This window comes from Tympanuchus pallidicinctus, unplaced genomic scaffold (assembly GCF_026119805.1).
Source record: "Tympanuchus pallidicinctus isolate F22 unplaced genomic scaffold, pur_lepc_1.0 scaffold6, whole genome shotgun sequence".
Taxonomy (NCBI): Eukaryota; Metazoa; Chordata; class Aves; order Galliformes; family Phasianidae; genus Tympanuchus; species Tympanuchus pallidicinctus.
This window is the reverse complement of record NW_026294780.1, coordinates 1,663,641-1,690,454: the sequence shown is the minus strand read 5'-3', so window position 1 is coordinate 1,690,454 and position 26,814 is coordinate 1,663,641. Positions and strand designations below refer to the sequence as shown.

General features: G+C 37.8%; 1 protein-coding gene across 6 annotated transcripts in view; it reads right to left on the bottom strand.

Moving 5' to 3' along the window:
- Nucleotides 1-3,222: 3,222 nt before the first annotated feature.
- Nucleotides 3,223-26,814, bottom strand: part of MID1 (midline 1) — a 235,045-nt gene continuing 211,453 nt past the window's right edge. For all 6 annotated transcript variants that reach the window (XM_052664947.1, XM_052664946.1, XM_052664948.1 and 3 more), the window contains 5 exons: nt 23,807-23,934; nt 16,952-17,095; nt 8,032-8,193; nt 5,427-5,634; nt 3,223-3,859 (listed from right to left, as the gene is read on the bottom strand). In XM_052664947.1, the coding sequence (XP_052520907.1) occupies nt 3,511-3,859; nt 5,427-5,634; nt 8,032-8,193; nt 16,952-17,095; nt 23,807-23,934 (991 nt within the window). In that variant the 3' untranslated portion in view covers nt 3,223-3,510. The remainder of the gene's footprint in view (nt 3,860-5,426; nt 5,635-8,031; nt 8,194-16,951; nt 17,096-23,806; nt 23,935-26,814) is intronic.

Sequence of the window (26,814 nt, the reverse complement as noted above, 5' to 3'; positions counted from 1 at the left end):
CAGTAACTTCAGCTCTCTGCTTGTTCTCTGAAAGCCAACAGTAGGAATCTACAATGAATGAAGACAGTCTACTAAATAATTTATGACATACAGCCTACTTCTAAATGATTTTTTTCCCTGTTAGATGTGCATTAGCATATGGGAGCCTAACATAAGGAAAATCTTATCTGGTCTCAGAAAGAAAAAATTTCCCATCCACAACATTACTTCAGGTTAGACCAGAGCTTAAATTACTCTGAGACGATGCTACCATCTTCTAAGGAAGTCTCTAATCTGCTGAATCACAGCTTGGCATTTGAAATACATCCTTGAACAATCATTATACCAACATAGGCTTCACCTATTACATTCACTGTTTGCATCTCAGCAGACTACTCCACAAAAAAAATGGCATTATAGAGTGTTAGCTTATTCCCAGTTACAAAAGTTTCTAATCTCAGGGAAAACCTTCAGCTAAGACTATACTTTGTATATAAAAATAGCATGCTTTATCTTTACACAAAAATCCCATTCCCCCAGATTTCAATAGATTCCTATGGACCATGCAAAATGCCACAGACCACAGAAGCTACAGTTTTGAATGGATGCTTTTATTGATTTATCAAGCATGAACAGATTTTGTTTGTTAAAAAATGTCCAGATGAATACCATTCATAGCAACTTGTTTCCTCATAGTCACACAGAATATGAAATAATTCAAGAAACAAGCAAAAAAGAGCACCTAATTAGTATCATTCTGTGTATATATGCATGTACGTATATACACACATTGCACTACATCTGTGCTTATACTGTTGTGTGAATACCCATACATCCATACATGTATATACATATGTATACACACATACACAAACATATACACACAGAGAGTACTCACTGAACTAACAGTCCAATGTAGCAACGTGGCCTAACTCCAAATGAAGTATTCTGTGTTAAAATATAAATAATACAGAAAGGCATACAGATAAAAGACCATTCATTTTTTACTTTCACCAAAACCATGACCTGCCTTTGAACACAGTGTCTTTAAAACGAAAATATGTGAGATCACTGGAGATCTTTCCAAGTTCATGGTGTTAACTACATCCAGCTCGATCACTGCTAACATTGTATGGCCAAGCACCGAAGAGTGTTTTCCATTTGTTCACTATAAAATCAGCTTCTAGATTTAACATTTCTAGGGAAGGAGGAGGCACATGGCCTTGCCACTTGTACTGTAGTAATACATACTTTCCTGTTGGGCAGCAACTTGGCAAAAATCCTAAATTAAGAGTCCCTTCGTCCTGTACATTTTTATAATTGCTTTCACCACTCATCTCCTGTCAATTCATTATAATAATTTTCATGCCATCTCAACTATCTTCCAAACATTCCAGGCCGACTCATCCAGATATGCAACAGGCTGTACTGGTAGCAACGTACTCAGATACAAATGTAATTTCTGAGGATTTATTTACTTTTTCATTTTTGAGCATATTCTTTTCTTTGCTACTTAAGACACAACAATAAACAGTGCAGTACACTGACACTGCATGTACGTACTTTCCTGTATTTATGTCAACCCTGGAAAAATCTGTGGTTCTTGCTTGTGAACCATGGGATACTGTCATAGCAAAAAGCCACATACATTACCAGCAACGTACTGTCATACTTTTCTCCATTTGAGTAATCAGCTAGTAGAGCGTGTAAAGGCAAACCAAAGGAACAAAGACTGACATTTATTTCCTATTAAAAAAGGGAAAAATCAAACTCCGTATGCGTGTATGTATTCATTACCAAGTTCATAAGTTTTCTACATCATCATAAGGCAAACTGTAGTACAGCTTTGTACCTGCAGAATCAATATTTAAAAAATCTGAAGCTGACTTTGGGACCATTTTATTTTGGACCCATTAGTGAACAAAGTGCATTAGGGCATCCTTTTCAAAAGACACCTAAGCATGGTTATAAGCTACTGAACAAATATTTTCTTGAAGTTGGTATTTATACTCCTTCCACACAGGCAGATTTTCACCACTTGAACAGTAACAATAAAACACTGTAAGAAGACCACTCTTTTAAAGTTGTCATATGCCTGAAACATCTCCCAAAATGATCATTTATAAACAAGTACTGTAGTAATTACAAAAGCCTTCTACCTCGTAGAAGGAAAAGTGAAAAAATGCACCTGATTCAGCTTTGAGATAAAATAGGTGCAACTTCTATTGACTTCATTGAAGTTCATCCACCAACACCTACATGAATGTAGAGCCTGCCTGTGCAGATTCCTACTATTCCTGAAAATTTGTTTAGTGCTCATTCACAAAGAGAACTGTTCTTTCCCAAACAGCTCAAGACAATTATAACTATGAACAAACTCCAGCTGCAATGTTTCTCCATACAGCTCATGCAAAACAGATTTCCTTGCTTTGTTATTACTACATAATGTACAACAATGAAACATTTGTATTTAATTTAAAACCAATGGTAAGGTGGCTCATGTCTCACTTCCGAGTTATTGGCTGTGCTTGCTGTGTTGAACCTTGTAAAATCAGCAATAAGCATTCATGTGTCTACCATCAGAAACGCAATGTCTTCCATTACAATCAAACCTTAAATGTTGCAGTGTTTTGTCAAATTAGTCTACAGCCAGACCTTGGGGTGGCTCCTCTCCTCCAGCGTTGCCATTTCAGAGATGGTATCAGTCTTTAACGTCCTCAATGACTCTACAGTGTTTCCCAAAGACGAAAGTGAAACTGACAGATGGGAATGTTGTCATCAACAAAATAAATCACCACATGATTTATGCACTCAGATTTCTAGAAGATATTCCACATGTGTTTTGCAAACAGAGAATGCACTGCCCTGTGAACAGAAGTAAATTAAACTTTCTTTTGCTGTGTTGGCTAGCTCTACTTCTTTAGTTGTTTATTTTTATTCTTTTTGGTCTGCACATTCCCATGTGCAAGGTAGAAATTATGAGATTTTGCATTCAATAAGATCAGTAATGACTACTAAAATTGGCATGAATAAAACCAGCAGTATACTGACTTGTCCACCACTGCACACTTTTATCCTTCCAATTTCCTGCCTTTATCCACTGTGAAATAAAATAATGTAACGAGCTGATGAAACCTTAATGAATGTGACCATCGATGTGCAAAACAAATAAGTCATTTTTCAGGTATCCAAACCAGGCTTTCTCTTCTCTCTCTCCCCTTTCTTCCTTTCTTCTTCTTCCTCTTCTTCTTCTTTTTTTTTTTTTTTTTTATAAATAATTTATAAATCTTCCTGAAAGGGACTAAATGCAAAACAAAACAAAAGCAACTGCAAAAAGAGTTCTAAGGTATTATTAAAGCAAATTCTTGTCCTTCTGCATATAGTACTCAGAAAAGAGAGATCTACCCCTTTTCGGTTCTGGCTGGTTTTGGCAGCAACAACTGAGATGCCACGCAGTCCACCAGCTCCAGGCGAGCTCCTGCAGGCAGCTGCCCTGGGAAACACATCCTCCTACTTGTTAGCTTTTAACAGTCATGCCAGCTGCTCAGAGGAGTCTAAGTGATCAGGGATGGGCAAGCCTGTTATAATGGTTAAACACTTATTCCACACAGTGAATGTGGGGCATACGGGCTGCCCAAACGTAATGTCAAAGGTGTAAAGGTGCAGGGAGTTCAAGGCATCATAAAAAGCAAGGGAACCATTGTCATAGTCCAGCAAAATGCCGACCCGGCGGAGATGAGGTGCAGGCTCTATTGGGATTTCTTTGCTGTTGTGTCTCACCACCCAAGTGTTGTTGCAGCGGCACAGCACCCAAGAGGCAGAGTTCTTCCCGATCCACTCATGCTTTGGTGCTGACTTGTATGAAATACCGATGGCATACCTGCAAAACAAACACAGCTCTGGAAAGCAAGTGCCTCTTGTCATGCCTGTGTGTCAGAGTGTCAGCCCAAAGGAATCACCGAGGCCTTGGTCTCTTATTTGTGCTGACTGAATTCTAATTAAGTGAAGTTGCAACATAATCTTGGCACAGAGTTAATTTATGTTTTTCCCATCTCTTTTCATTCTGAGAGGTCAGAGAAACTTTACTGTTCTTTGCATTGTTTGTAGTTTGGCTGCTATGGTAATTTTTTGGAGCATGCATCTCTGGTATTCAAAGGGAAAACTGTTGAGTACTCAGGAACTTAGAGTTTAAATCACTGAGCCTCATATTTCCACTTCTAAACAGATGAGCACAGAGGAATTCATTGATTTTAAAGTACTTTGCTGTCTGTCTTCTAATCTGATCTCTTGTTGCTCCTATAATATATAGACCAGAAGGAGGAACATAGGAATCAACATCAAAAGACACGTTAAAAAAAAAAAAATTGCCATTCCCAAATATGTTTTGCCAGATGTTGGTGTGGTTTTTAGATTCAAATGAGCGTTTTTTGGACGGGGTATTGGGCCAAGTGAAGCATTTGTAGGTGAAGACATTCGCTCTGCAAACCATAATTTATGGCAAGATGTGCAAGGTAAAAGGATTGTGAAAATGTTCCCATTAATGGATATCCACGACAAGTACCTGATTTCTCATATATTAAAGAAATGCTAAAGTTCCTCACGTTTTAGAGACACTGAAGTATTTGTTGTTATATGTTGTTGAGCTTTCAACCAACAGAGATTAATGTGCCACGAGTTATTCTGCTTTCTTGCCTTGGAGTTGGCACAAGTGCACAATATTTTTCTTGTTTGAAACACTGGGCATATCTGAAGACCTCACTGATTTTCTGCTCCATTAACTTCCATCAAGACTGCTGCCTTTGAATCTCAAAGGATAACATCTCTTCTATTGACTAAAGGGACCTTGAAACCCAGCCCTGTGTTGCACAGAGGATCATTCAGAAACAGATAAATATACTCTTTCATTTATTGTCTCTACATTCAAACCCTAGGGCACAGACTTAGCACCACTGCTCCTCACCCTTTCCTCAGAATTTCCACCACTGTGAAGTTGGATTGTCTAATTAGCCGCATATTCTGTTTCTGTTTTGCTTTGAAGGGGCAAAACAGAAGGGCAGTAACATCTTTCATATTTAGTAAAGAGATATCACACCTATAAAGTTCACTCTGTTACAGAAAAAAGATGAAATTTCTTAGCTCTCCATCACACTAAAATCTTAAAATATATGTTCTGTAGGTTCAAAAACCAATCAGCCTCAATAACAAAGGAAAAGTTCTGTGTGGGTTGCTAAATATAAGAATGCTCTATCAGGCAGAATAAGTTCCAGAGTCTGAGAGTGATGGAGTTAGGGAAAACAGTCTGACAAACTGTAAAAGTATACGCTTGTCCTGCTTTTGAACCATTCCTCAGGTCTCAGTTATTGATCTCCATGAGAGGAACGGTGCTGAGGCCTTCATGGGCCTTTGGTGTGAACCAATGATTCTCATACATATTTTTATATACATACCACGTACTGCCACTTATAACCACTTCCCAGTAATGCCGTCCGCTGTCAATGAACACATTGCCAGCTACTCCATAGCTCCCTTGGCTCGTGAATCGCTCTGGTGTATGACTCTTTTTGGAGGAGGTTTCATCACGTTCCACTGTCAGGTTGTCATGAGACACTTTCAGTTTTCTATGAGCAGATTTGGGGTCCAGTTTAAATGGCTGACCTAGATACGCAAAGACAAAGGTAGCAGGAGAACAGTTTGTCTTTAATTTTAAAAAGAGGAGTTGATAGAAAGCATAAGAAAGAAGCATACAAGATTACATAATCATATTAATCTCCTTCTCTGAAGTGTTCTCAAGACAGACTGATTTTGCTCTCTGCACTGGCTGGTTTGCATTGCCAGTTCATTGTCAGTCTCATTGTGCACTAACATCCCTGTGTTGACAATCTCTGAAAAGAGCCCTGCATAATCATCATGCCTATTATCTCTGACCTAAAGGTAACCTGAACGCTCTAATTCTTGCATGTAATTGAAACCAATATACATGTTAATAAAGGTCCGAGGGTTGCTTTTTTCACAGCATATTAGATTTAGAATGTTACATTCTATTAATTCCCTAGGGATAAAGTTCCATAATAACATTTTCATCATTGCTACAAAAAAGTGTTATTTCCAAATCCCACAAAATGAATTTGAAAGTAAGAAAAAGCATTAGCCTTGTCTGTTCCTTCACTCACAGCTTTATTTATAACAAGCACAGTCAACAATTCAGGATCAGTTTTGGAAGGATGCCTACATGGTGCTGTCCTGTTGGATACCATGCATTAATAAAAAGAAGGAAGTGAACTATAACTTGGTCCAGATATTATGGTGTAAAAACACTGCTGAGGTTGTTGATCTTGGCAAGTCTCTTCAGCTGTAGCACAGTGCTTGCAGACAATATCAGGAAACTTTTTGGTAAACCAAACCCTGTAGATATGTAAAGACTGCCACAATTCTGATCAATGAACTTTGTGGGTTAATAAGCAGGGTGATTGCTTACCTCCACAAAGGTACAGCTAGAAAACTATGACTCTATGTGGGCTCCATCAAAGCCCTTTCCCCTTCTTATTGTCTTTCATATCAAGGAAGAAGTATGTAAGCAGAAGATTTGATTGCATGCATAGAAAATAGACCTGAGCACTGTCATGAGGTCTGTGACCCTCTGACACTGACAAGTGAATTTTAAATAAGATGTAAATTGCTCAGTGTTTATGAAGGAACAGTTAAGTACGTTTCATGAAGTGAAACTGAAAGCATTGGTGTGTGAATATGAAGAAATGAAATTCCTCTGAATAGGAAGTCAATATGCACTGATTCCAGATCTCCAGGAAACCGGAAAATGTAGAAATTTCAAGTGGAAAATGATGGATGCGATACTAATTCTCAGTAAATATTACTATAGGTAAGTGCAAAATTAGATAAGAAGTATTTCTAAAGTTACAATCTACTTTCATAATATTTATTTATTCATTCATTATGTTTAAGTATGAAATAAATACATTGAATATTATTTGGGAGTGCATTTTGAAATCTTTTTCTTACTATTGGATAGGAGTAAAACATCCACAAGCTGCCTCCTTAGCTGGTTAGTAGCCTTTGTGTCACTGAAGTAGTATCTGAAGCATATCTTTCTCTGTACTGAACTGTATCTGCATAGACCCCTTCTCACAGTCACCTGAGAGATTGCTTTTGTGCCACACTGGGTCACAAAAAGAGAAAAGGATGAAAGACTGTCATTTCCAGTGGGTCTTCTTACGTGTTACCAAATGCTTGGTAGCAGATACGTGGTTTGTACAAGCAGCAGGACACAGGAATGCAAGCCAGGTAAATAGACCCCAAACTGGTACGTGCCATTCTCTGCACCCTGCTTCTTGCAACACTGAGTTATCAACCCTCTTTGAGCATCCTCCCCCTCAATAAGCAGGTTTCAGAGGGTGCACAAACCCAGTGTTCAATTTCCTGAGATCAAAGCTGTTTATGATGACCACAGGACTGAGGAGTTGTTGGCCAGGACACAAGAAAAAGGCTGAAAACCAGTCTTAAAATTACCATACTACATCTGCTAATAATTTGTGCAACCACTTTTTTTTTGAAGTGGGATCTCTAACTACTCTACCACCCCACTGAACACCATAAAAAAATGAGGGGAATGCAGCTAAAGAAGTTTTCCAGTGTCCTAAGAAAGATCATTCTGGAGAATAAAATTAAAGTAGCAATTATCTTATGAACACGATACAAAACTAAAATGTTTTACTACAAACACAAGGAAAGGTTTTACTTTGTAGAGGAAAAAGAATAGATAGGACACTAAAACAAATTGCAAAATAATATTTTCAATCATTTCATATATGAAGGCTCTGTTCCTAAATGTTATTTCCAGTGACCAGAGTACAGATGCTTTTCTGAACAGAAAGTAATTTCTGCAGTAGTGGAGACACTGGCAATCTTGAATCAAGTTAAATAAGTGGCTTTCACTGTGGGAAGCACTGTAAGTTAATCTGCTCTACATTCACGTGTCTTTCAAAGACCAAACCTAAAAAGGAGAAGAGTGTGTGTGCTGGATTTCACATTACTCACTGTTTGTCTTGAGCTTGCCTGGCTCACTGCTTCTGCTGCCAGCCTGATTAATGGCTTTAACAATGAAGATGTACTTTGTGCCACTCTGTAACCCATGCACGGTGTAGTGGTTTTGTTTGATATTGGGAACAATCATCCAGCTGTCGGCTGAGTTACATAAACCTGCAATTTCAAACCAAGCACATTAGTCATAACATACTAGACATTTTGTAAGAGGGGAACATTTAAAGCACTCCTGAGCATCCAATCACTGATAAAAAATTCGCTTTTCTACCTTTTAAAGTGCTATTTTATTCACTGGGTTGCTACTTAATTCTACTAAGGCATTTCACCAGCCTTCAGCCAAAGTACCTTTTAACTTCTTGCTATATGAAATTGACCATAAAAAAATAGGCATTTAAGAAAAGACTCATTGGAGACATGAGCAATCTGGGAATTTTCATATCGTTACACAAGGAATTCTTTATTGCTGAAAGATCGAGTACTATGGAGATCCTATCAATCTACCTTTTGGATTAATTAACTCAAGCTTCAAAAAACTAACATAAATAGTAATGCTAGGAGGGCTGTGGAACCTTTTCTGACAGACATGCATTCTTTAGGACCTGAAGGAAATCATGGGAAGCCAAACTAGGTAAAAAATGATCACCAGAGCAAGCTTCAGCTTCTACACTCCAGACTTTGCTAGGATATAACTTAACAAGTAAGTTTTATTGATGCAACTCTTTGATTTCTTTCCCATAGTTAAATGTTAGCTGGGGAAGAGCTAATTAATTTTCTATTTAGAAATATACCGTTTGGGATATATTTACTTCCTATCACACAAGTATAACATGTAGGAAATAAATAAAACATAATCTACAAAATCATCTGCAAAATAGAAGGATACTCCATTAATATGAACTGATTCAACTGCATGCATCTTTACTACTGTGACATAAACCATAAGAATTTCAACAAGGCCAAATGTTGGTCCTACAAACCTACAGGCTTGGGGAGGAGTGACTGGAAAGCTGCTTGATGGAAAGGGACCTTGGTGTACTGATGGACTGAATATGAGCCAGCAGTGTGCCCAGGTGGCCAAGAAGGCCAATGGCATCCTGGCTTGTATCAGGAATGGTGTGGTGAGCAGGACTGTGGAAATCATCCTGTCCCTGTACTTGGCATTTGTGAGGCCTCAGCTCGAGTACTGTGTTCAGTTTTGGGCACCTCAGTACAGAAAGGAGATTGAGGTGCTGGAGCAGGTCTAAAGAAGGGCAACAAGGCTTGTGAAGGCCTTGGAGAATATGGCCTACGAGGAGAGACTGAAGGAATTGGGGCTGTTCAGTCTGGGGAAAAGGAGGCTGAGAGGAGACCTCACTGCTCTCTTCCAATATCTGAAAGGTGCTTACAGAGAGAGCGGGGTTGGTCTCTTCTCACTGGTGACAGGTGACAGGATGAGGGGAAATGGCCTGAAGTTGAGCCAGGATAAGTTTAGGTTGGATATCAGGAAACACTTCTGTACAGAAAGGGTTGTTAAGCACTGGAATAGGCTCCGCAAGGAGGTGGTTGAGTCACCATCCCTGGATGTGTTTAAAAACCGTTTGGATGTGGTGCTCAGGGACATGATTTAGTGGAGGGCTGTTACAGTTAGGGTAGTATGGTAAAGTGCAGTTGGACTGGATGATCTTGAAGGCTTTTTTCCAAATTATGATTCTATGGTTCTGTAACCTGAGCTGTTCTATGATTCCATGATTCTTTAACTTTCGTGTCAGTGAGTCACCTGTATTATTCACTGCACATTTTGAACAGCTCCTAGTCTAATGGATCCTCAGTCTGGTAACTCTTTTGTTATAAATGTTGAAATAAATCTAAGTTTACATTAACAAAATACATAGATGTTCACCATCTTTTTTTCTAGCTATACAACTAGAAAAGGTATATGCAAATTAAAGTATATGAATCTGTGTAGATGCATAAGGCTGGAAAACGCAAAGGGAAAAATTCATGACAAACTTTGCCTTGACAGGGCATGGAAAAAGTTGTGGATGCAAATGTGCTATTAAACTAGTTTTCAGCTTTTAATCTGGTTGGTTTTTTTATCAGCAAACCAACAAGAGAATCTTTAAAAAGCCACCAGTACTTTTAGTTCACATTTTAGCCCATCTAAAATCTTTGTGTCATGAAAAAATTAAAAGGCTAACACAAAACTTTAAAGAATACGTGCTGTGATACTGGCTTACAGACTCATCAAAAATTCATTGCCGTAACTAAAAGACTCCTTCCTAATTTGGAATATACTTTTCATAATAAAAGGTCATTAGAAATAGAATTTAAAACCCAGATTTGAAGCAAAAATAATGAAACGTTACTCTCAAAGTTCTCTCATATTATATGACATTGTTGAGATGTAAGCAAGTTATTCATCCGGTTGTGCAAATAAGTAATCAAGGCACAGCTTCAGGGATTCATATCATCTCGTCATGTAATTGAAGGGCTGCAATGTCTAACCTATGTTTTGTAAACTGTGGTGAGCCAGGAATCAGTCCACCTTTCTAGATGTGAACATCCTAAAAATGCTTCTCTTTAAAATGCTAAATGCTAAAAATGCTTTCTCTTTTTGGCCTGAAGGAAAAGGCTTAGGTGAGATCCCTAACTTTAGGTAGCTGAAATAAAGTGAGATGAATCCATCCACCATTGATTTGAAACCCGGAAGTCTGATCTTGAGGTTGAACACACATCTGTGTCTTTGAACTATCTTATTAACAAGCTACAATCAAGTAAGCTTTATCCAGTTTTTCATTTGTTAAGATCAGACCTGGAGGGACAGACGGTATGCAACTTTTCTCTAGGTCCCTCTGTCTCATCAAGAATATCACTTTCTTTGGTGTTAGGTAGCATTGAAATGAACTGCAAGAATGATTTACTGCAACAAAAATATTTACTTGCTGTTGTTTTATTTAAAACAGTTTCCTGTTTTAAAGCGGAAAAAAAATTCCAGTTTATTGCTTATTCTCCAGCCAGTCAATATCCTGAACATATGTAGCCTCCTTGTGTTAACTACAAAGGATTCAAATAGCTTCAAACAGCTGGGTATGAATGGGTTTCCTAAGAGGAAGAGTGGAAATAAAAGCAGCAGTATTTAAATATGGCAAAAAATATCTCAATGACTACTTATCCCAGTAAAAATTTGACACAGATTTTAGAGTAAAGGTATACTCTTTCTGTAACTGAACTACCACATAGATTTTGCACTAAGGCCATTCACCTGGCTCAGTGGTGCTATCACACAATAAATATTAAGCTAAAATAAAGTGAACTTAAACACTTGATTCAGAAAGAAACCAAGATGACTAAGGAAGGAATTCCTAACTTAGATGCTTCTGATGGAGTATGAAATAACATCAGTAAGTCTGTAAATGTGATGAATCATAGAATCATCATAGAATTACAGAATGGCCTGGGTTGAAAAGGACCACACTGACCATCGAGTTTCAATCCCCTGCTCTGTGCAGGGTCGCCAAACACCAGACCAGGCTGACATTCTCCATTCTCTCATCCCAAGTATGCGAACTTACACATACACAATATCCATTATCCTTCAAGTACACAAGAATAAGATATTATATTATTAAAAACCCTAGCCAGTAATTAGATTGCTATGTACATCCATAACCTTAATCATCTTATGCACTCCTACATCTCGCTGCTGAGGCCTGAAGGCAAAATGCTCACAGGCCTAGATTCATCCCACTTGGCAATGAACAAAGAGCAGAGCTCGTGAGTTAGGACTTTATCTACCCTACAATCTCTCCACAGTCAGAAGAGAGAGATGGGAAGCCTCTGTTCAACGTGGCTCATTTGCTAGTGGAAGTCTCTGTTATTTCAAAAGACACAAAACACACTGGATTTCTTTGTCCCTCTTCTCTTAGGCCTCTCAGGCAACTATTGGTGAATGCACACTGTCTAACTTAGTTCCTTTGCTGCTCCAACAAGCTCGGTGCATGCCTCCACAACAGTGGGTCCATGTGCTTCCTGGCTGTGAGCTACTTGGTAACAGGTTTCTAGTTGAACATTGACTCAGGCATTCTGGGAATGAATTTTTGATGATATCAAATGAGAAGTCCACAATTTTTCAGGGTGGGGAATAGTAACTAGTGACAGCCAAATTAAGCTTTTAGGTATGAAAGAATATTTATCACTACACCAAAAGGTTTTCATCTCCTGTTTTGCCCTATCAGAACAGTGCTTCTTTGAATACAAAAGACAATGGCAGAACGATCAGTGAAGTGAAGAGTACAGCCTGCTAACATGGGCATCTGGGGGTAACATTTGCATGCTCAGCTCCCTGCTGCTGGCAGCAGGCTAAGTGAAGCACACATCTTCTCCTCACTGGAGAGTCAGCAAGAGCTAAGGGTTTACTGTTATACCCAGTCTTGATCCAGGTGAAATTCAGGTTTCTTGTTTCACAAACCCTGGGCTTTTTATAGGATTATACAGGCGGTAAAATGATGTATTTTAAAACTGTAAAAATGTAGAGAATTCAAATTACATCCTGGAATGGTGCAGTGAGCACAGTGATGTCTCATACAGGATGTGTGAGTTTTCAAAATAAGTTTCTCAGAATCTGGAGGTAATAATTTGCAAAGCTTTTTCCCTGGTGTTGGTTGTTGATGTGCTTTAAAGAACAGATGGGAAAATTCCCAAGGTGTTAATCCTCCTAAAATTTACACTGGGAGATTTTAATAAAATATATCTTCCTGAAAACTACAAGCACAAAAGTCATGGGAAGGTTATTTAATCTTTTGAGTATTTTAATTACGTTTAAATGCTTTATTTAAATAAATTATTACAAATTCAAATTGGTAAAACAAATACAGTAGGTGAAAGCAACAGATAGCTCTCCACCCCTATCCCACATTCCCATGTGAATGAAAAAACATATGCAGGATTTCTGCAAAACATACAGTGATTTTTTTCTTCTTTCTCCTAGAAATATACTCTTTTTGTATCTTTTTAAGAGGCAGTTTTCTGCCTTGATTTTGTGTCATTTTGTGTCATACTCACTGAAAACCTCAGTAACATTTTGAAAATTGTATGCAAACTGTTTTTAAGAAATTAAAGCTTCCAGAAAGAGACAAAAGATAGATTAAAAAATTGATTGATAAATCACAAACCTTTCAGGTAAGCATGAACTCCAAATTATCTCAGGACAGTTTTGTCAACATACCTTTATCCTATCTCATGGGATAGGTAATCACAAAACACAGGGAATGTTTTGATGCTACACTGCATCCTCAGTAGAGCAAATTTTCCTATTTTGCCGATGTAACTAACATAAATTCAATTTAACAGAAAAGAGAATTATTTACTCTTTTGTGTTTTGGAGAGTCTTACGTGTTTTCCCTAAAGGTGTCTTTGTTACCGATAGTGAAAAGCTGGATGATTAAATTTTAAACCTCCTGCAGAACAGTAAAAAAGCTTCATGATAAAAAAAAAGCCAACTCAAAAAGTACTTGAAAATTTATTGAAATCAGATATTGAAATTATAATGCACATTAACTAGCTAGTGACAAAGTCATTCATAAAGCCTTTACAACATTCAGAGTGCAAGTACTAGATGCCTCTCAGAAAAGCAAATGCGTGAATACAGCTATAAGAACTACTGTGTTAGTAAAAGGCTGCGTGATTTAAAGTTCTATATTGCTCTAATGCACAGAACAGTGCTGCCAAGCACTAATAGCCAAGCAATTTGGCCACATTTGGAAGTAATCTTTCCTGTATGAAATAGGATTCAAAATGAAATACTCCAGTTGGACCTTCTCCACCAAATGTTAACTCTCCAATTTTTCAGTTAATAAAAAAGAATATAGTTGATTATGTTGGATAGAGAATACATTAGAAAAACATAGCATTGCTTGTTTTCGTTACTGAATTCTCAGCAATCTCTGAATGATATATGCCTCTGGTGGGGGAAATTTACTGAGGAGTGGAAAGTGCAGTCAGTCTGGCTCTGTGGTTTTAAGAAATGGATTCCAAAATAACAACTTCCATTAGCACAGTAGGTGGGTTTGTATGCAAAGTGATTCCTATTGTCTCAAGGGAAAAAAAGCTTGTTGGCTTAATACAGTACCATAGCTACTGCCTTGTGACTAATTCATAGCTATAGTAACACAGAACTGAAGATGATCTATGAACCTCTTTACATTAACTACTACAGGGAACATACAATAGCAATGGAAACTTTTGGGGATACGACATAGGAAATTAAAAAATATATGTGCCACAGCATACAAATGCCATACACAGAAAGAAATTCGTGTTAATCTAAACTCTATTTCATTTAAACGACTAATTAAAAGCTATCTTCAGTTCATCAAAACATCAAGATTTCAGTGTAGAGCATGTTAATTCCACTTACAGAGAAAATAGCTTTGTTATTTCACACTACTGAAGTACTTCTCAACATTCTAGGGATGATCTTATATCCTCATGCAGGGCAAAGAAAATAATCCAGATAAGTAAAGAAACAACCAAGCAGTTCTATGAATAAAATCATGTTAGTGGGCAAAGCTCCAGTACCAGTGGAAGTTGGAATGAGCAGTGAGAGTCCTCTTTATTAGGAATTTGGATAGACATTTAGCAGATCTATTAGACTTGAGGAGTCCAATTCTTTCACTGAATGTGTTTGACTCCACATTAAATAATGATAAAGAAAGTCTGACAATATTTAGAAAAACCATCCACTTTTATATGCTTGTATTTAACTTGGATTAAACTACAGCTTGCAATGAAATTGAAACCAGTAGCCAAGATATTTATGTAGGAGCTAGCTGCAGTTAAGAAACAAATAAACATGTCAGCCAATCCTTTCATTTCTTTCTCCTTCATTTCAGCTCTTCACAAAATTTTATAAACGAAGTTTCTTTCCTCTTCAAACTTCTAGTGGCACCATTTTTTTTCAAAATGATACAATTTAAGTTCAGATTGCACACTGAGTAATTCATGCTATAACCCCCAAATTATCATATTGCACCTCTGAAAGAAAACTAATTGATTGTTTTGCAGATCAAAGCCTTCACACACACATGGGAAACCTACAGTTCAGTCTCAAAGTGAAATACCTTGTTATTTATTCACTTTAAAGCAAGGAGTAAAACCTCATATCATAAAGGTGCAGAAATGGCACTTTTCTATTCATGTATAGAAGCAATAGCTGACTTGCATAAAGTCTTCTGGCATAAAGCCATAGACAAAAATAGGTCAGAAACAAGCAATACACTGCATTAAGTCATGGTGTCCTGTCTGCTTAATGGACAGATTAAACAGGGAAGCTTTTATTTCCTTATATATCTGATTGTAATGTGTTCCAAATTACTATTACACTTTTGGTATCTACCTTGCTCAGATCTAGGAGCATGTATTGAATTTTACTTGGTCTTTCCAGCATTCTTAAATTTTACCATTGCCCTAAATTAGGTTGCTTAGTGAAATATTAAACTGAAGTTTAAACAAAACATTAATCAGTTTTTCAATGGTCCACTTTATCTTTCATTCAATCCTGAATACCATTTGTGTTATGCAACCTAAAAATGCTGCTAAAATGCTAGCACTTGAATCCTCAGATATGCTTTCAGATGCCTTGGAAAACTAATTCCAATTTAGCGATGGAGAAAATTAGGTGCTCACAGCAGCAGTGGAGTTAGCACAAGAGTTTGGCTCAATAGTAGAACAGGACAAACAGCATACCATTTTACCACTGGTATGAAGTATGTAAGCATGTCCTTCAAGCCTCACCTTCATCAAAGCATCTCAACAAATTCTGTAATGACAAAATCACTTCCACACTGGGAAGTGCTTATCTAAAGCAAACTTTACCTAGATCAGTGTGTGGTTGAGGTATGTGATTGTAGAGAAAAGCAAATGCCTAAGAAGATGTTAAGTAGCAGGGAAAGCATACAGCAATAATTTCTCACCATACTCTCCCAGGCTCTAGCAGCTTACTGCTCTGGGACTTCCTGAGCCAAGAGGAAGTCTCTAAACTTCATTGTTTTCAGAGGTATTTTTTTTTTAAATCAACAATATTCTGTGATTCACAATTCAAATATGTGTTGAATGAACAAAATCCATCTTTTGATTGATTGATTTCACACTCCTTCATCTTCACAAAGTAACCATACATCAAATTGTTGTATTCCCAATAAATATACAGGGAACAGGAAGAAGTTAAATGATTTCTCCAAAATTATAGTTAGTCAAAAACTGCTATCCACTGAACCCAGAAGTGCTGACTTCCTAGCCAAAGATTAGGCAATCTTGGAGTGTTTTCTCAGAAAAACACGATGACAAAACAAAACAATCCAAGGAATAATGAGCAGATTTGCTCATTCGAGAAACGAAACAGTGCATGTATTTAATAATCATGAGCTATTATAGAAAATACCAAGAAATATTAGGTAACACCATTATAAGTCAAAGTTACCATATTAACTGGTGTTCCACCACTGTTTGCTGCCTTAGCCTTCACTGTACTAAGATCTATGCTCAGCAGCCTTGCAAACAGTCAGAGGGAAGATTTAAGCTGTATTTCTGACATAGGCTCTGTTGTCAAAAGGCATGTCATAGATATAAGGGTGGCTGCAGTGTTAACTAACTAATGGCCAGTTCAATACACTCTTCCAAGAGTGTGACTAATCTAGACAGCAGAACTGAGTCTTCATCCCTGCAACAAAAGCTTGATGACACAAGAGACAAATCCTGTCAGTGAGAACTATAATTATGATGTTGGGAATATTGCTTTGGATTTAAAATTTTAACTTTACGTCTTCCTAGGAAGTTTTTCTTTTGTTCTTGCCATACGAATACCTTTATATTTAAAGGAATGCAGTTTGCAGAGAAATGACAAGGAAATAGAATCAGAAATGAGAAGGTTTCCACTTACTGACAACGTTAGCTTGTCCAGTGAAGATAGTGTACTGAAGCTCGTAAGAGACCACGCTGAACTCATCATCTGATGTCCAGTGGACAGTAATAGTATCATAAGAAGCTGTACAGAGCTCTTCTCGAATGGTGGGAGGGTTGGGAGCTGTGAGATACAACAGAAAAGGCTTACCAACAAAATCAATAAAGTATTTCCATCTCACCTCATATTAGGGCATGCATCTGACATATAAATTTGCAGCAATACCATCCAACAATTTTTTCAAACCTTTTACTAATTCCAATAACGACTTAAATTGTTAATAAACTGTTGCTAAGGAATTCTTACTATCCATATAGCCATCTAAGAACTCATTTGAAAACACAAAAACATCTTGTATTGAACTAATTTTAAGATGCCATAGCAAAAATTATATGATGATGGTCACAGTAAACTGTTACTGAGTGTGCACAATTAATATGTTTGTTTTACTAGGTTTGTTCCTGATCATCAAACTAAAATTATCAAAGTTTAATTGATGTAAATATCAATAGGGAGAGTTAACAATCTTCATTGTTGACTTGAAAGCAGTGTTTGCTTGGCTTATCTTAACAGAGATTAGCTTAAGTGGTATTTAAGAAATAGAAATCTGGGAAAGACTCCATTTTTTCACACTCAGTCTTCTCTCCATGTCTGTTTTTAGTTATTTATTAACTATCCCTTTTAATATAGATGCAAATGATTTCTGTTGGCTATACATTCACTATTTTTCAGTTTTATTCAAAAGTTCTTATCATAGCATCATGGCTATATAACTGCTACAGTTAAAATTCAATATCATTGCTAATTAAATAATTATAGAAACACATTTTAATAGAGTTGTCCCTCCATTTCATCTTTTTAAATCAACAAATAAGTTTGCTACAGTTTCTCTGTGTAGGAAACTCTGCAGTCTTCTTCCACATCAATGCACGGGTTTGATTTAAAGATCTGTTTCAAGACTAAAACTTGAAGCAAACCTCGTAGGTAAAAACTTTCCTGGTTTGCTCTTTCTATAAAGCCAAGCACCTATGTAAGAAAGAAATGAGTCTTTCTTTGGGCCTTCCTGCCTGCTTGTCTCAGTGGGAGCCTAATTCCTAATCATCTTCCCTATATGCCATCATCACGCAAAAAAATAATTCTTGCGCTTAATAGCATTCCTCCCAGCTGTCACAGAGTGAGGAAGGAGGGCGCTCAAGCTGAAACAATCACAGTATGTCTGAATTAAAGGAAAAGGAAGGCAACTCTGAATGGTATTTTTGCTGTCAGTTCTTTAACTTCTGTTAACTGCCAATAATGGCCTCAAAAGAAAGTCAACCTGAAGGAATTCCTCCTTTTCTTTTGCAGCAACTTATTTTACCGAGATACCTATTTTGCTTTCCATTAAGAATTTTTATAGCTCATATTCCTGGTTTACTGATGTATGTTCCCAAGGATTAAAGTATAGATGCATTTGCAAGCAGCCTCTTTCAAGCAAAGGGCATAAGGAACTGTTCAAATGCATTTCATGATATGACTGTGATTTGTGATGCTCTAAATCTTGTAGCATGGAAGCTTACAAGTGACTTTTCTTTTCTCAGCAGAGGAACCCTTGAGACAGATGGATATTAATAAAGAAAGAGAAAGAAATGAACTAAAATAAGAACAGTCATCTCAGGAGGGGGATATCAACAGAAGGAGGATTTCTTTGAAAACCAAATGTTAGTAATGAACTAAAGTCTTCTCCAATCTTCTCCTAAGCCTAACAGAACAAAACTATATTTGCAAATGCACCTGTTATTACTACAATATAGATAATAAATATTAACTTAGTGGAAAGCAACAATTGCCAACTGCTAAATGAATTGTAAACTGCATTTCAGTAGTATCTAAATCTCTCTACTCCTTTGAAAATGACAGCCTTGATACTTTCTTTATACGCACACCTGGTTGGCCTTACTGAAGACTGGAGATTGATAGGTCTTCACATAACGAGAAGGACAAGAAATAAAAAAGAACTGAACAAGACATCTTTTCTCTTTTTTTTTTGATTAATCCACACACAATTGAGACCACACTGCATGAAACTCGGCTCTTCAACAACACTCATTTAATAAACTGCTCAGAATAAAACAAAACACACTTTCCCTGCAGACTGACAGGGAAATCTGCATGTAAACAGTAGTTTTAAACTTTCAAAATAATGTAGAAGTCAGATTATAAAATACAATATCCCACAAGACATCCGCCTCTGAAGGGTGTGAGTTCATAAAGTGATTGGAGAGATTGGCCTTTAATCACTTATCCTCACCATTACATTTACCAGTACTGCTGCAGTGCTTGGTTGCCATCAGGGAAGCTCAACAGAGTTCAGAACAACCTCAAGACACCCGCATCTTTCCCATGGCCCTGAGTAGGGCACACTCCATCACTGCCCAGGAATCGGGATTCCAGTACAGCAGAGCACAGCAAAGGAAAAGAAATCCTAATCAGTTCCGCCCAGTCACAGTGTTGCAAGACATACAGCCTCTTAATCCACTTCAGAAGCAGTGATCATCCAAGAGCACTTCCAGCCCCAGGTTGAATGTGGCTATGGGTCCAGTGAATGACAACCCTGCCCACAGCAGGGGGTTGAAACTAGATGATCTTTGAGGTCCTTTTCAACCCAGGCCATTCTACAATTCTATGATTTTAGGGCAAGAATGCAGTACTGACTCACAGTCATAACAAAACTGAAGCTTGACAGCTGATGTTCTTAATACCATTGGACATTTGCAGCCTCCTGTCTGCAAACTGCCATCTGATGCCAGGGAGAGTTTAAAAAAAAACAACATGTGAAACAGCTATTGAACACCCCACATTTACAGTCTTGAGTAGTAAGGAAACCTGAAATCAGCAGCAGCAGACTTTGCAAGGCACAAAGAAAATTACAGCAGTTTAAAAAACTGCTTCCAAACATCTTTAATTCTTCTTGGTCATAGCATGGAAGTCTCCATAAAAGAACCAGGGCAGACATCTGGCTGTCTGTCCAGTCACCGCTTCAGTCACTCTGACTTTCATACACTTGCATTTATGAATCAACACTCCCAGGAATGAAAGCTATTGCCAAAGGCTGCTTTAGTCCATTTGTTGACTTCAACTCAAAAATGCACAGACATAATAGTTATTTAATAATAGACTATTTAAATAGTCAGGAATCATGTCTGAGGTGCCTGAAAGGTAATCACTAACCTTAGCAAAGCAGTTCTTTAAATTTACTCCTAGAAATAATAGAATGGTTATAGAATACAGAATGGTTTAAAGATCACCTGGTCTTAATCCACCTGCAATGTGCAGAGACACCTTCATCTAGAGCAGGTTGCTCTGACAAAAGGAATATTAATATCGCTGGATATGGAGGTGAGGAAGCTGCTCTGAATCTCTCAGCTGTTAATTACTGCCTCCTTGATATATCATGATACCAGACTGAAACAATGTGAAAAATAACTTGAAAGGCACAGTCACATCACATTGAATGTACTACTAACATGCCAGACATGAACTGGCAGCTAGAACTCAGCCAAACCACCATGTATGTGTGGTCTTTGGGAGGGGAACTTTGGGGGATCTTTGGGGACTGGAACTATGAACAACTGAATGGAAAGAGATTATAACCAAAAGATGGGACTGAGTTGGTTGAAGAATGGCTTTACTCTTTTACTATTAAAAGTTAGAAGGAAGGACAAGTTGCATGGGTTTCAAGAATGAAACTGTTTACATGTGAAAAAAATCCTGGCACACACCAGAAAACGCATACTTGTTAGTGCAGTTTTAACTAAAGTGATGGATGAAGAATGTATCGTTTCAGATGAGATTTCTGAAGCAGGGAAAGTGCAAGATGAAAAGATAGATGTTGCTGCAACTGATTTCACAGCATTATAACGTAAGAAAAGTATTTCTGATTCACAATGGATAAAAATGTTCCTACCTCAACAACACTATGCAGTGAATTTGCAAGTCACAGGCACTGGTATCTAGCTAGACACATGTTAAGGAAAAAATGAGTTCCAGATGAAAAGCCTGAGCAACTGGCAAGATAGAATACTTTCAAAAGACATTCAGACTACAAATACCAAGGAAGAAACAGTCAGAGGAAGATTAAGGGTATTGTTTTACTATGCTGAGCTTGACATCTCAATGTTGAGCTGGCAACTTTCAGAGAGAGCAGAGATTTTTATTTGGATAGCAGAAGCTTTGGAATGACTGAAAGAAATAGCCTAGGAAGAAAGGATTCAAGTTTCAATGTGCCACACAGAAAATGGCTTGGGAAGATGGAAGATGAAGAAGATCTGATGTATAGCACGCTGGGGAAGAAACAAAGAAAATCTCCAGAAGATACCTGTGGTCAACTGCTTTGAAAGCAACTGACGGCAGAGAGAATGAGGTTGGAATTCAAGCTTTGACATTTTGTTCAGAAGCAGTACAGATGTTAGACGTAATGTAGGCATCCACTCCTAATGGGCAACAAAGATGTATTGCTAGGACTTGCAATGGTCTTTATTTCACCTAACTGAAACATGATAAAGGTAAAGCCCAATTCACTCTGTCACTCAGATTTCAATGTAAAAATCTACAAAGATTGTATTCATCAATATGAAAGGAGAAAATAACACAAACGTTCCTCTAGCATTTCTGAATAATAATAGAGAAGAATCAAGTGCATTTGACTTTCAGGGTTTTATATATACACGCATACACATATGCATTACATATACATAGATAATGCATTACACATAGATGCATTTACATAAATATTTCTTAAGTCTGAATCAGTCACACTTTATGTTCAGTTAATTCAAGCATGTTTTGGAATTTGGCATTGCAACCAGATGATATTCATTAATATGAAGAAAAATAGTAAAATATAGGGCCAGCTAAAAATGTTTTTCAGCATCAAAGGCAAGGATGAAAACGGTAGATTAGTGCAAAGCAGCTTAACAGCTTGATATACTGCAATATATATATTCCTCCTAGACTGGATTTTGATACATTTTTCAAGACTGTGAATGAGGTAGGAAGAAGGCACAGAAGGAGCACAGCCAGTATGATGGGTCGCAAAAGGAATCCTTGTGGCACTGACTGAATACTGCAGCAAGATTGCCCTTCATTTTGGAACATACACATCCTTCATTTTCTGCACTGCACAGCAATTAGACTGGTGATATTGACATGTGATGTGCGAAGAGATGAAGACTGGGGGATGGGGGAACAGACTGCTAAATGCATTTCGTCTCAAATACCTTCAAGTATCAAAACCATAATTATCTACTTTTGAATGAGACTTTCCAGCCTTTGTTTGGAGCCAATTAGGAGAAATAGGCACCTCCAGAATAGTCAGTTGTGTGGTATACCTGACTCAAAATGAGGTGGATTTTCCTCTTCTCTGACAATAAACAATTTGAGGCCAATTATTCTACAGGAGATTTTTAGGTTCGTGCAAATGAGTCTGGCATTTTTGTTAACCTTTCCTTTCATTTTCTTGTCTTTTTACAACCTTAGGGTGAGCCCTCAATTTTGGTGCAAAACTTCAACAGACATTGGGGGGGAGAGGCAATGAAGGGAAAGCCAGACATCTTAACATTTAACCGGTAGCAACTGGACAAAAAAAAAAAAAAAAAAAAAAAAGTAGCAAGTAACTTTCACCAGATTTTTGAGTATTATTTACTTGAGTATCCTTCATACACTGACTGCATTCACAAGTTACACAGTGGTAGAGAAATTTCTCGCAGAAAAACATTGCTCATTCAGATATGGTAAGATCTCCACAGATCTACTCTGCTACAACTCTGTGCACGCAGACAGCCTTGTTTCTCTTAGAAGTCATTTAATCATTTATTCTGCTTTAGATAAGCCAGAAATGAGCCCTCTGCATCTCAAAAGATTCCATGTTTGGCCACGAGGAGACTCCATGCTCCTGCATTCTTCTGAAATAGCAAGAGTACATTTCCTGCAATCTGGGCAAAGAGAATGGGCCCACGTAGAGTTTTCAAGTGCTTTTCTAACAGTGCTTTTTGTTTTTCCTTGCAAATTGTGACTATTAACAGAAGATTCTTAAAGACGTTGCAAAATGAAAACCCACGCCCTGTCTCCTCTGTTTTCAATTGAAATGGAATGAATTGTTCTAATTCTGGCACTGAAATTAAAACATCCTAAATTACAGCAATTTGTTTCTCTTTGTGAGTCATTATATACTCTGAGACTGCACATGACTCAGGCCATCAATAAGAATTCAATCCTGCAGGAGTCAACAGACCAAAGCTCTCAGCTAACTCTGCAGAGCAAACTGCATACTCCCCAGCTCCAAACATAGCATGGTTCTCCGGTTATGTGATGGAGAAGTTGACAGTTGCTACAAGAAAACATTTGCCACTACTAAGCCCTCCATGCTGATAGCTTGAATAGCTTCTGGTTGCCCAGGACATCTGCCAGACTGCAATCTGCTGCAGCGAGAAGGCAGCCCTAAGGGATAGTGTAATTCTTGGCACATCTGCCTCCTGGGAAATAGCACTGGGTCCCTGCTCCCCTTCCTCTGACTTGGGGCTGTGATTTCGGCCACTCCAGGCTGAGCTCCAGCTGTTCATTTATTTCACTCTGCTGCTGTGACTTTTAACCATTTCTTACACTTCTACACTTATCCACATCCTGGTGGGGAGCAGTGAAAAGAATGACGATGACAGAAATACATCCCTTGTGGCTACCTGGGGCTGCTTGGGGTAAAATGTAAAGGTTTAAATGGGAGAGCAATGAAGAAAATCCTATCACTACTGCAGAGTGTTTTTTTTAATGAGAAATACATTAGTATATTGAGAAGAAAATTACCTGTAAGATAATCAAGGCATTCCAACAATTTCTTCTCCCTGGTAAAATCAAGTGCGAAAGTATCAAAAGTATCGTTGAGATTAATTTCAGGAATTAGAACCTGGGAGGATGCAGTTGCCATGGAAACCCTGTAATGAAAAGAAAAGACCTTTTAGCACATCCAAAGACACAATAGCTTCTACAACAAAGTAGATCTAATCATCACGATCACTATGAATTCTCCAAAAGCTTGACAAATATTTTACAAGTATTTTATTTATACCGGCTGTCAGGAGCTTCTCCTGCCACTTTTACTTTTGGAAGAAAAGTCTCCAGGAAACATCTCTTGGTACTTAGCTTTTGTCTAATGTGCAGCATTAGATAAGTTTTTAATAAAATACAGACTGAGCAACGATATACTTATAACTGTTCCTGCCAGTCACCTCTGAATCAAAGTAGCACTAGCACAATTTTTATCTATGTTCTAAGCAGTTCTGACATATGCTGCATCTCTTCCAACCCCCTTTTTTCCTAGGCAGTTTCTTGCTACAGGCATTCCTTCACAGTGCTGTCTCAAGGGCTTGCTGCAGATCACCACACCTCCTCAGCTGTTTAGCACAGCAGACTGCTGTTAAATTCAAAAAGCACAGGGGAAGATAAAACCAATAGATGTCAGCACAGTTTATTTTGAAAAGCTTTTCTCTGCAAAGCATGTGTGCATACTTCCTTCAAACTAAAGGGTTTCCTTGCCTACCTCATTTCAGGAGCTACATCCACTTTTTGTTTGTCCACCAGCAAGAACGTTAAAAAATGAACTTTCAGAAGAAAGCTGCCAACAGGATCTATTTTTTGGATCCTCCAACTTGCCATCTTAAAACATTTGTTACTGCATAGCTAGATACTGGAAACGCATACAGAAAACTCAGGAGAGAATTCTGCAAGGTTATTAAACTTTGTGTTACACAACAGAAAATTGTTTTGGTTTGGAAGTGAACACAAAACCATGAGCACAATATATGTCCCTTATCTGTCAGTCACAAGGTGTCAGGTCAAAATGTTTTGATCTCTTCAATTAACACTGTTGCAAATTGGAGCATTTCTCTGTAGATGAGACTGAAGTAGTTCACCTGCAGTTGCAGTTGTGCTGTTGTGCTTTTAGATCTAGCAGAGAAACAAGACACATGCTTCTTGTAGGGCCATACATTTCTTGTAGGGCCATACATTTCTTGTAGGGCAGACTCAGCCTGACTCACATCTCCAAAAAATCAGCAATAACCTTACTAAGAAACCAGCAAGCAGGTATGTAATGTGAGAAGTTTCTCTGAAGAAGACCTTATCATCAAGCTCTTTTGGTACAATAAAGAGAATGCACAGTGATTAAGAGTGTTAAAGTCAATTTTTGATGGTTCACCATTTCAAAGACCATTTTAGATTCAGAGAAATGAATTTTTTCTTGTACTTTCTATTTGTTTCATCTGACACTGTACTTGGTTGGAGAGGGGTTTTCTAGGATAAATCCAGTTCACCCATTATAAATAACCCATTACATAAGTCACTGTAGTGTGTATGATGCCTTTGCTATCCATAGTTACCTATTGTGCTTACAAAAGAGAATATTATACTACAATTACTTTGAAACATATGATAAAATGTAACAAGCATGGTTTCAGAAGACTGTTTCAGCTCTAGGAGTTCAGGACTCCGGTGAGAGTAGTCTGAGTGCAAATAAAGCGTTGCTCACCACATATGACCTAGGAAAATTACTTAGGAATTTTTTTTTTTATTTTTTTTTTTTTTAAAAAAAAAACTCTTTTTCTACTTGTAATTTGTCTGCAAGCACCTACTGGTTTTCCCCCCGTTCTTATTCATTGCTTTAATGATTTTTTGTTTTGCAAGACGTTAACAGCCATCTCATTACAGATAAACAATCTGTGATAGCCAAGAACTAGATTTGATTGGACACATATGTCAGCTGGTCTCATTCCTGTTCTCTAAGCATCACTCCTGTGACTCCTGTATAATCAATGGATATTAAAAAGTTATAATCACAAGAGAGTTAGGCAAAATAGACTAGGACAATAAGGAGAATAAATGGAAGGTTTACCTACAGAAAGCACCAGAAGAAGGGATCTCCAGAAGAAATCCTTCCCTGCTCGTAGCCAGCTCTTAAATAGTTTTAGGAGGGGGTGGAGCCTGGCTCCACCCCTTCCAGCAGCACAGGTGAATTGCCTTCAGCTGTGCTCCTCTGGCTGAATCATGGCTCGCCTCAGGTGATCAATCAGAGGTTCAGGCCGTGGCAGAGGTTCAGCAGTTCCCATATGGACTCTATTTATGATGCAAGTGTTCATTTCCACAAGTTCAAAATCGAGCTTTTCTGAATGTCCTCTGGTAGTCTGTTAGAAAGTTTTGTATCTCCCTACTGCTTATTCCACTGAATACTGAATAAATGCCCTACTCTCTCCTTCGGCATTTTCCTCACAGCACTCATGTATATTCTGCAGTAGTTTTTTTTTCAGCTTCACCCGGGAAAAATCAGTAGCACAATAAATCATAGTGATAGAACACAAAATAGGATCCAAGTCTGACAGATCAAATTGAATCCACTGTCTTGCCTTGCCCTTCTCAGCAAATGAACTTGTAATGGGAAACCCAGTGTTCCTGGTTTGTATATAAATTGATTAAAACAGCTTTGGTGAAAATAGATATTCCAGGAATCTGCATACAGTGCTCTAGAGTAATTGACTGGCTTGAAAGCAAGGAATGTCATGATCTGAACCAGGTCAAAATTGGCTGGACATTGTGAAGGTACAATGTGAACTCAAGATATTTTTTTTAAAAAAAGCAAAATTGAAAAGCTGAATGAATTAAGATGCTTCGTATTGTTGTCTTAATCACTGTCACAGGTACATGCTCCTTCTTTTTGTTTCTTTTGCTAATGGCTAAACAGCAGATAATTCCAAGTGAATTTAATCAGAAATCACTGTTGACATTCAGTGGGAATGTTTTAGCCTTCACAGCATATGCCCTGA